The sequence below is a fragment of the Abrus precatorius genome, unplaced genomic scaffold (assembly GCF_003935025.1).
Source record: "Abrus precatorius isolate BTA unplaced genomic scaffold, Abrus_2018 Scaffold4, whole genome shotgun sequence".
Lineage (NCBI taxonomy): Eukaryota > Viridiplantae > Streptophyta > Magnoliopsida > Fabales > Fabaceae > Abrus > Abrus precatorius.
Window position 1 is genome coordinate 18,578,368 of NW_020874384.1, and position 11,810 is coordinate 18,590,177.

The following is an 11,810-nucleotide window of genomic DNA, read 5'->3' on the forward strand; positions in this document are numbered from 1 at the left end:
ATAAATATGTTTATTTTATTTTTTTAAAAATAATTTTCTGTTTTTAAAAATAAAATATAGTATAAATTAAAATAAATATGCTCTATGTATCCGTGCAGTGTTAATTTTTTATGTATATGTTTATTATCTTTTGTGTTTCAACCTTTCAAATTTTTATTTTTGGTTGATTGAATAACTTGGGAAATTCAAACAAAATGAAAAAAATAATATTACTGTCCTTATTGTAAGTCTTTTTCTATTTTTGATTAAAATATAATAATTCAGAAAAATATAAAGATTAAAAGAGAGGTAATGTTACGATTTGAAAAAGATATTTTAATAGTGTATTGTTTTTTAATAAAGAAAAAAAAAAACAGAAAAACGCAGGACATGATAGTATCTACCTTAGATCATTAAGGTAAAGAAAAAGTTTGGAAATTGGATTTAACCTAACCGTGGGGACATTTTTACTTCGGTAGGCCTAGTTTCTTCCAAGTTACATCTTTGCAACAATTTGATTATTCATCTTGAGTCATTCAGGGTCTTTTATGATTCAAATGGCAGAGGTATCCCGGATCAGGGCTCGGATGATCGATAGAGTAAGAATTGTAAAAAATGAATGACTGAACTTCATCATAGAATCTTGCTACAGTTTCCACTTACCACCTTTGTGTTCCTTTGATCATTGGAGATACTTACAAGGAGGGCTATGTTAGCCGATGCTTCCATCAAGCCTTTTGTCTTTGGGTTTTGGTATGGCAGCCGGCGAAAGTCAACTGTTTTTTTAATAGATTTATATTATATCTGTTTCCATATTTTTTAATAAATGAAAAAAATACATTTTTTTTATTTTATTTTTGTCTATTTTTAATTTTTCACGCTCTCCTTTTGCAAAATTATTGTTGAATATCTCTACCCGCAGCCTTTTGGTTTTTCTTCAGTTTCGGTCTCGAATGCCGAAACTTCGAGCAATAAACCTTCCTGTAAAACATGATATACCTGGCTAAGGAATGTCACAAAGTATGGCAAGCAACAGTAGAGTAAAGCAGATTATATTGGCATATCGTTTGCTTTCGGCGATCTAAAAGACTCAAGTTTCCAACATAATTCTAGTTTTCAATTCAGAAACTGTGGATAGTTGTTACCAACTAGTATTGGCTAAGCCTATTAAGATTAAGATACTGACAACTTGAAATTATGGATTGTCAACAAAGATAAGATCTAAAATCAAAATAATAAGAACAGACTTCCCCTACAATAGTTCACTCCTATTGATCATTAGACTGAATCTGCATTTTCACAGTTTTCACGCACAAGAGAACTAACAAACAATTTTCCTAGTTGGAAACATCCGATGGTTCCATTTACAGTACAAGAATAATATACGTACTTCAAGACTTCAAGATCTGCACTGCCTGAACATCAAGATAACACAAGGTTTGACCAATTAATGAAAAAGATTCTAATACCGAATAGAACTGTTCACAAAAATATCAAAACACAAAATAAAAGTGTATATCACACCAAAGGCTCCACAAGAATGTCATCAAACATGTTTCTACGTCTTTAATCAAAGCCAGAATAAAGGATATGAGTACATTTGTAATTATCAAAATGCTTCCAAACCAATTTTCAAAGTGGAGCTCCTTCGTATCAAATTTGACGGGAAATAGTTACCAACAAACATTCTATCAGAACCGGTTAAAGAAAATTACAGCACAATAATGGTAAATTCTTGATTATAGTTCTTTAAATTCGTTCCATTCCTCAGCGGCACCTTTGGAACCAAGAATCTTTCTTTCATTTTACTGTTTTGAGTGAAACGAAAAGATCTTTATCAAGCGAGCGAAATATGGGTCTGGTTAAGCTCTGGACCAGGCTTCACAACACAGACATATAATGCAATACAATTAGAGAGCAAACTAAGGTTTATTTATAATACAGTTGGCAAGAGTCGGTGATCGAGTCGGTGATTAACGGTTATTTCTTTTACCGAATAGGTTTATATTTTAAATTAATAAAAGGGTAAATCAATCAAAAATAAATATTTGCATTACTTGTGGAATTAAATAGTTCATATAGTAGATAAAAGTATATTTTTTTAATTGGCTAGTCTACATTTTTGGAATATTAAATTAAAAATAATTATAACATTTTAAAAATTGAATTAATCTTTGAACTAAGAAAACACCAATTTAATCATGATTAAAAACATTATATAATATATTAAATAATAATTTACTATAAAACATTTTCAATTATTAAAAAACATTGTAAATAAGATATATATATATATATATATATATATATTAAAATAACTTTAATAAGTTGAATTATAAGCCAAACCTTTCATAAAAAGAAAAAATTAGTTATTTTTATTAATGAATTTTTTATAGATTAAAACTCAAATAGTTATAAAAAATGTATGGACAGATACTTGATGACAAGAATGACAAATATTAAATAAATGTGAATATTGGGCCTGAAAATTGTAAGATGAAAATAATCTCATCATTTAAATCTCATTTTATTCTCATTTTATTTTTGTATATATATATATATATATATACAAAAATAAATGAGATACCTAAAAGTGTCCTATTAGGTAGTACAAAAAACATTATTGGGAGCGAAGTTTACTTAAAGCCTTTTGGTTGTGTTATATATTCCATTGATGATGTTGCAATGCAATGTTTTGTTGTTTTCATTCAACATCTTATATCTTCCAATGCGGATAATGGCACAACGTAAGGCACAACTATTTGTAAACCGTAACTGGGTAGCGCCAATTTAGAATGGGTGGTGTCTGTTTCCTAACATCCAAGTTATTTTGTGATAGAGGCATGCATTGGGTTTGAGTCTCAGGAGGATGAATAACCCATGGAATAAAAGATTTAGTTGAATATTCAATGAAAAACAAAATAAATAATTGTACCGGTGTTATATATGGATCACGTTTTAGGTGGGTAGCTATCAGATGGTGGTGGGGTTGCCCACTTTGGCTGAAAATGAAGATTGACTGTTGGTTTCATTTGGATACTTGTCTATTTTGGGTCTCAAGCAGCTTAGGTTACCACATTAACCCACCCAAAGTGGTTGAGAGCTAGGCTGGCAATAGCTGAACTTAATCGAGTGGGTCACCACTCACTACTACACCTTTTGGTTTCGTCGTTATGAGCAGTGACTAAAACTTCCCTTTCCTTCTCTCCCTTGTGCCTCGCTGGATGCTTTGGTTGGTACAAATGGTAGTTTCAGAATTCCTTCCCCATTGGTTATTCAATATTTCAATGAAGGACCATAGTTCCCACAACACTCTGGATTCTCTCTTTAGCCAAATTCTAACCACACGTTTATAATCTAATAGTTCACATAAATTAAACTAACAAAGCAAAGGCTGATCTATGTAATTCTTCTGTTTCTCAGTTTAATTATGAGATTGATCAACTGTGAATGGGAGACTGGTCAATAACAATATAAATTTGATCAAATTTTCAATAACATTGCTAAATGACACTGAGATTAGCCGACATGTTTTCAAGTTGGTCTTTCTTTTGGCCACAGAGAGAGGTAAATTGTTCCCTCAATTATGTAAACTACTGGTTTTCTCTTTTCTGCTGCTACCTTTTATTTAAATGACAAAAATTATGCTGTGCGTGTTATTTATTAATTAAAATTAGATTTTTATTTTAATAAAAATACTTAAATTTTATTCTTATTTAAATCAGTGTTGGTATCTTCAGTTTCAAAAGTATTAATTTTTTATTAAGTAATCATGTAATATAAAATCGATTTTAAATTTAGTAAATTAATTATAGTGTTCTTGAGACCAGAAAAAATGCATCGTGACCATTTATGCAGACTTAAGTTCATTTTATTTTACTTAAAAGGTTTTATTTAGCTAAGCAGTATATTTATTTTCAAGTTGTGAGATAAAGTAGTTGTGTTTTTTACCGTGAAAAAGTAAGGATAAACAAAGGCCGAGGTAGAGTTTGAGAACAGTATCCTGCCACTGATGACAACCAAGAAAATGGAATCAGAAACCCTGTTCAGTTTCTTATATTCTCTTACGTTGTTCCAAACTACATTGGCACTGGCACAGTAGCAACATTTAAAAAAATAGTAAAATTACACCAAAAGAGCTTTTCCATTTTTTTTTTCATCTAGAAAAAGATTAAAGTTTTCATTGTCATTGAACAGCATCTCCTTTGACACCTCCTAGTCTTTCGTTCGTTCTTTCACAGCAGAGACAAAAGCCACAGCTAATTTTTTTTTTTATTTCTTTTCTTCTTCATCGAAATCACCTAAACAGGAGATAAATTATCCAACAATTTAGACACATGTTAGCTTAAAACATTAAGACAGAAAAACATAACAATGTGCAAAACAATGGATCACCTTGCTCCTCTGAATCTTGTTTTCCACCAAGAGAGCGCTCAAAGAAACTGAACTGCTTCTGTAATTTGGGCTTTCTCTGCAGAGACTAACGAATTTACCTCAACAAGATAAAATGTGCAACCGGGCAATAACTAATGAGTACAATGTGATGCAAGTATTAACAGTAAAAAGTGTACCTTTATTTTTGTTGCAGAAAAACACTGAGAAAAACCCAGTGCATTATCCACTGCTCCATTCCCTGAGAAACTGTTTTTCTTCTAATCAATAAAAAAAAAAACCCATTAACCCAAAAATATAAAAGATAAAAATTGCTGCTAAGGAGAAAGAAACCATAGACACAAATAATCATGCTAATGTCATTGTAACTTGCCTTGGGAAAATTAAGAACAGGGGAACTAGCAGTGTCATCAAGAGGGGAAGGGTGTTGATTTTTACCACATTCTCGGACCTTGTTCTTCTTTTTTGTTTCTTTGGTGCACTGAGAAGTAGAAGGATACCAATTTAAACAATAGGGTTGATCATCCTCTTCGTGATAATGTGGAGGTCCAGATGAAGCATCAGAGACCATGGACAAATCCTCCTCTTCTTCTTCCTTCTCCATCGTTGCTTCATAGTCTATCATCCCACTTCTCCTCTGGAAATTATTTCCAGAGAGAGAGGATTGGTCCAAGTAATGGGTCCAACCAGATTCACTAGCACTATTGTATTGTGAACTTGATATATCCATTTAACCCTTCTTTTTTTGGGTGATTGGATTTGGTACTCTTATATAGATTCTAGTAGTGTTGTGATCAAGTGAAAGAGTAAGTGCAGAGTGGCAATTAAGCACCTAGAGATAGACCTCTTTCTTCTCTCTCCTTTGTGCTTCTTAACAGTATAAGTAGAAGAGGAGAAGCAACAGAGGAAGGAGAAAATGATAATAGTAATAATAAAAATAATTCATTGACAAACAAAAAGAGAAGAGAGAGAGAGAGAGAGAGAGAGAAACAGAAACAAAAGAATCACACTAGATTTCTAAACTGCTTGTCCCTTAGCTCACACCTTTCGCCTTCTTATTTTATCTTTATGCGAATGAATCAATATTGCCAGTTGGCTTTGTGTGCGTGTGTACTACATAAAAGTGTCTGTTAGCGTAAACTGTTGAATGAATGCGAGAGATTGTGGCACCATTACCAATTCCCATTGTGAGTGCCGTCCTTTCAAGTTCAAACTTATAATAGTAAATTTTTATCCAAAAAATAATAAAAAACTATAATATAAATTTTATAATTATTAATTGTTTATATTTCCTTCAAGGTTAACATTTTTCCAATTTTAATTTGGTGCAGGCAATGTTAATCATACCTTAATGATTACCCTTTTGTTTCCCTCGCTGCTTCATAGCTAATACGGCCTGCTCCCTTGTGCTTATCTTAAACATCGTGTGTTCTGTAACAACCAACAAACTAATTTCTTCAGCTATGTGTCTCTCTCTTTTCTTAATGTTTTTTTTTACTGAACTGCTTCGCACAGTCACAAACGATGGATGCACTCGTACGATCCTTTTAAATTCTAATTCCATCTCATTTATATTTCGGCTTCTTCCACTTTTATAGTTAATAATGGGAAGCCCAGAAAGTATAGCCATTTATGGAGATACGTAACTACAGGATTAAACACCACTATTGGAGATAGGCAGGTCCATGTTTCATAAAGAGAAACCACCAATAAGCACCGATTTTATGGTTTGTTTGGATTAAAGAAAGTAAAGTAAAGATAAGAAAATATTGGTTTTATTGATTTTAGTATTAAATTTATTTATTAAAATTAATAAATTTTTATTTAGAAAATATTTATTATATTAGAGATATAAAAGTGTACCACTAATAAATAGCTGCTTAAACAATATGTTTTTTCTTATTGAATTGAAAAAAAGAAGTTGACTTCTAAAAATATATATCAATTTTTTTTTTCTCATTTTTTCCTTCTCCTCATAATTTTGTATTGAATCAAGCATAGGCTGTGTAAAGCGAACGAAAGCAATTATGGTTAAAAAAATAAAGACTACTGTTTATTTGACTAGAATATTCTCTTTAATGCTTAAATACTCTACAGGCATGACCATGAAAGATATTTTACTTGGACAGGCACAGGATTCACATTTGATAATTCATGTTCTCTTGGACATTCTTTTTCAAATGCAAAACGTTACCCAAGTAATAACACTTGATTTTCTTGATAAAGATATGTGCAGTGTCAAATTAAATGCAGAAAGTGAAAGGCTCGAGCTTGAAGGAAGGACACAGTAGAAAATAAACATGATGAACATCCAAGAGACTGGAGAACAGTACATTAAGATATACCCCATTACCCCGCATGTGTACAATCTGCTTTTTGTGACAAAAACTCGCCTCACCCAAATGATAGAAAATCCATATGGTACTTATAACACATGAAGGGCCCAGTATAATAGGCTAGCTCTTACTATATCTGCGGTTTAGTACAGTGAAAATGGTGTCACATTTGGGTAACCCCATGCTTTGGATCTGACACTTTGTTGCAGATATCTGCCTAGCTTACTATATTATGCAATGTACGGGTAGATACCTTATTAAACAGTAAAAATTGAAAGAAACCCATTCGTCCATTGACGTTGGAAACGTGGCATGAAAAATGTTGTGTTCTCTTAAAGGGGACGTTCAGCTAATTTTATTTTTTTATTATAATTAGAATATATTTTTAGGATACATCGATATTAAAAAAAATAGATTAAAAATTAATAATTATGTGATGTTATTTTTTAATGATTCAAATTAAAAAAAAAAAAAACTCAACTTACCGATACATGCATTAATATTTTTTGCTTTTCTTTATTAATTTTTGACTTATTTATAAATAATTAATTACCCTTACCTATCAGATTTCAGATACTAGTATACTTATATCAGTATCCATTAATTACCAGCATTTTAGGATATTGAATACGGTCTTTTATAATGCGTTTTTTTTAACAAACAAATAAATAAAATCTAAATATTATTATATAATGCTAACATTAATTATGAAAAACTACAGTTTTTTTATAAACTCATAATAAATAAATATTTATCCATTGAAAATAAAAATTTTAAGCATCCAACTATCCATTAAATTTACATCCAATTGATATGCCAACCCAATGGCTCTAGATCAATGCAAGAAGCCAGTGAATTTTATACGTACGGAAAAAGGCATTCAATCTCTATTTAATTATTAAAAAGCTGCTGAGTCAATAGACAATGAAATGTGACTTTATATAAACATGTCCTACCCTTTTAATAGACTGTTCCCTTTTGCAATCTTCTGATACATGCTACTCTGTTAAGCACTAGGGTGATCAAACTTAACCATATCTATGCCTAGTCAAATAAAGCGTAAATCATCTTAAATAAACAAGTGCATGCGAATGCATTTTTAGAATTTGGGACTCCAAGGGTTTATGGAATCGGAACGAGACAATGAGACAAACCTACTTTATATCACATCTCCTTCATTTTTCCATCTTCTACTTTTTCTGTTTTGTTTTATTTCTCTGGAGAGGGCGGGAGTTTTGGGAACAATGACCCACACCCTTCATTTGAATCATGAAATTATAAGCATGCATAAGACTTTACAAAAAAATTTGTTTTGATTTTATGTTTTATAAGATTTCATTTACTTTACTTTTTTAATATCGATAAAAAAATATAATAAAAAGTAAATAAAAACGATTGAAACTTCCAATCTAGAACTAAAGCAGGGGTTTAATTTTTTTAATTCATTTGCTTCAGAAAAACCTTAATTTAATCAAAGAATAATATATGAGTAAAATCGTGTGTTGAATAAGTTATAAAGACACTTGTTACTTACACTGTGTATTATTATTTAAGGCACAATTTAAGTGCAGTTATTTAAGTATTATCTACCAATTAAATTTAAATTTTTTTCTTAATAATTTATAATAACATTCAATATAAATATTTTATGAAAATAAAATTATATTTTTAATTAATAAATAACATTAACAATATCTATGTAGTAACACCTAAATTTCATCCTATTATCTATTGAAAGAAAAAATACGTAAATATATGATGGGGAATATCATTAGAATAATTTTACCTCATATAAAGAGAATCAATCAAACGTTAAAAATATAAAATAAAACGATAGAAAAATCGTGTTAAATAATAATGTTGTCTTCAAATATTTAATTAGTTGTACAAAAATTACTCATAATTCTAATTCTTTTTTCTTTATTTTTCATCACATCACTGATGATATTTAATATTTTCTTTTTCTTTCCTTTTTGTTTTTCCTTTCTCACATGATTAGAGTATCAAATTAGCATCTTTTATAAGTTTGAATATGTTTTAAAGTTGTATTAATATTGTTAAATTTAATTTTTATCCTAAAAAAGTTGTATTAGTTTCAGTCTATATAAATTTAAAATTTTTAAAAAATAATTGTTGTTATCACTTCATTTTAATTATGTCACGTCAATGGCTGTCATGATGTGATATATAACATAACATATCTAAATATATGTAAGTATTGATAAGAATTTTTCTTAAAAGTAAAATAAATTTCAAGAAGATCCAAAATAATTAATAATTTATAAAAAATTAAATTAAATTTAGCTTTATTTATACATATGTTAAAAAGATATTTTATCCTATTCTATATATCTTTGTCTATTATGCAAGTTATATATGCAAATTAACTATGTAGAGCGTCTCTGTATAACAGCTAGCATGGCTTTTCCAACTGCACGAGCTTTGCCATCATGTTCACTTCTTTATTGCAATTAGGTCAAAATTGCCGATTACGACGGTGCCAAAGCACCGATATATTGCTTATACTCAAAGTCTTTCAAGAGATTCCCTTCCCTTTCTACCATCAACTTTTGTTTTACCTTTCACACACGAGACGAAAAATATATAGTTTCATATATCGTGTCAAATTTCCGTCTTCAATCTCTACCAAAAAGCAATTGCAATAAGAAAGGTGATGTTGATGAATATATTAATTACGAATTTAAATTCAATAGCTAAATAAAGAAAATTATATGTGATGAACTCAATTATTAAGTGGGCTGAAGTGGAAGAATGAAACTGAGACATGGAAATCTAGTGTTGTTCATGAGCCATGAGCCCTAGTTTACTTTACGAACATTTGCAATGGCATGCATCTACCAGCTGAAATGCTACGAAGAAACATCTATATACTGTTTTCTTCAAAAAATTTACGAAAAAAAAGCGATTCAAATGGGAGAAAGTGATCCTTTATTTTATTCATAAAAAGGAATATATATATATATACATGTTGGTGTATTAATGTAAGATGATTAAAATCGACTGAGAGGAAAATTTAACTCACTGATTCTTTGTCTCCTGACACAAAAATGAAGCCAAAAATGACAAATTGCCAACTACCCTATAACCCTAATGAAGCACGTGATATAAGTGTTCAAAGTTTTATAATTCTGTCCTCTGTCACTTTATTTTTTTGACCCCCACGAATCTCAACCTACTTTCTTTTGGTTACGTTTAATTTTTATCTTATATTATAAATTATGTCAACAATTAAAGAGATTCATATTACTAAAAAGTTTGTAAAATCATTTTTAATTATAAAAGGAGCCAATAAAGGTTGAAAACATTGATAAATTATAAATTGTTTTTAAGTATATTAACTTTTGACAGTTAAGGTGGCCTGAACACAGATGAGTGGTTCCTCATGGTGATCTTTTGGCAAAGCTTTAATGAATAAGAGATGTTCTTGAAAAAAATTACTCTAATGTTACAGTGAAAGAAAATATAGTCAGAATAATGGTGATGCTAGGGAGGAGAAAGCATACCTATAGTCACGAGTTTCTCTTCTTTATATGGCCACAAAATTCATTTAGGTGGTTATATATAATTGACTTTTCTAAAATTTTTAAGTGGTAAGACCTCTCAATACTTAGAGTTAGATGTTCAAGTAATACTAACTCATAGGACAAATATTGAGAGAGCTTATTTATTCTATTACTATTATTAGTTAACGACTTAATTTTGTGAATGTCGAGCTTAGATCAAAGAGAACTTTAAAACTCTTTAGATTTTTTTCATAGTTAGACCAAAGATAAATCTTTAACATAGGCTGAGATGTGTTTTAAGCCTATGCTAAGATCATTTGTAGTGTTATGAAGATAATCCTATTATGTTAGAGTCATTAATATGACGTCGGATGATAACTAAACTTTGATTATACATACAAAAAAACTATTAAAAAATATCTTATTCATTTTGATTTTTTTTATGAAAGTAATAATATTTAATTATTAACTATTCATCTTTGATATAAATAAAATACAAATGACATTTTGAATTATCTTTTTGAGAAAGTTAGATTTTTACTAACAAATTTTGTATTTTAAATATGTTTTCAAACATTTGATTCTTAAATGAGTACATAAAAAAAATTGTTGAGTGGGACAAAAATTATTTTGATGCTTTTTATGTTTTGAAATGAATAGTTTCTGTTGTTGAAAAGATATATTAACATGGTTCAAAAATAAATAAATAAAAGAAACAATAAGAGAAGGTTCAAAAGAAAATAAATAATAAATAAAAAAGAGAATAGGAAAAAGAGGAGAGGAGAGGATTTTCAATGGAGAATAATGATATTTTGTTTAATTTACAAAATTTGAAAAAGAAAAAATTATTATTATCGTTAAATGGTCAAATAAATTAAAGATACTAAATTAAAAAAGATATTTAATTAAAAAATTAAATAATAAATATATTTAAATTATTCTTATAAAATGAAAATTTTATACTTTTTCTAAAAAAATATCTTATTAAATGTTTATAAAATTTGAAAAATATAATTGTTTTTAACTTATAAAAAAGTTCTATTAATTTTATTCTTTTATAAGTGTTTATTTAAAAATAATTCTATATTTTTAAGGAGTTATCTCAAATAAGAATTTGGAACTTTTTTTTTTATTATTATACTGCATATTTTTAATTGAGCATTTATTTTAGATTTAATAATAATTTTTAAATTCTAAAAAATATATCTCTTTAATATATTTTGCTTTAATATAGTAAAATATTTATTATTATTGATTAAAATATTTAACATTTTTAATAGTAAAATTACTTAATTTAAAAAATGATTTAATATATTTTGATTTAATTTTTTTAATCCAAATATAAAATAACTAGTTAATATACAAATTTTTCGCTGCTCCAAGTTGTCTTATTTTTTAAGGACTAACATTCTTCGACACGAAATTTTAATCTCCTCTCTTCCTCTCCAAAATATCAAATCAAACATAAAAAGTTATAAAATATTTATTTATTTTTTATCTTCTACAATCATCTACATTAATATACAAAAAAAAAAAAAGTTGGTGAGATCTATAATTTTAAAAAAATAAAAAACACGTT

The 11,810-nt window shown here is 28.6% G+C and overlaps 1 protein-coding gene across 1 annotated transcript; it reads right to left on the reverse strand.

Annotated features, from left to right (window-relative positions):
* Window positions 1–1,257: 1,257 nt before the first annotated feature.
* Window positions 1,258–5,101, reverse strand: LOC113866257. Its single transcript, XM_027501136.1, has 4 exons — window positions 4,745–5,101; window positions 4,551–4,631; window positions 4,375–4,450; window positions 1,258–1,394 (listed from the first exon to the last, which is right to left on the reverse strand). Exons 1-4 carry the CDS (start codon window positions 5,099–5,101, stop codon window positions 1,258–1,260), a joined length of 651 nt encoding a protein of 216 aa, XP_027356937.1.
* Window positions 5,102–11,810: the final 6,709 nt, after the last annotated feature.

Bases quoted from the DNA above. Each gene is read 5' to 3' on its own strand.
- LOC113866257 (XM_027501136.1), bottom strand. From the start codon at position 5,101: ATGGATATATCAAGTTCACAATACAATAGTGCTAGTGAATCTGGTTGG. The intron at 4,632-4,744 runs GCAAGTTACAAT...TTTATTGATTAG, and splicing joins CTGTTCTTAATTTTCCCAAG to AAGAAAAACAGTTTCTCAGG. The intron at 1,395-4,374 runs GTGATCCATTGT...CTTGATGTTCAG, and splicing joins ACAAGATTCAGAGGAGCAAG to GCAGTGCAGATCTTGAAGTC.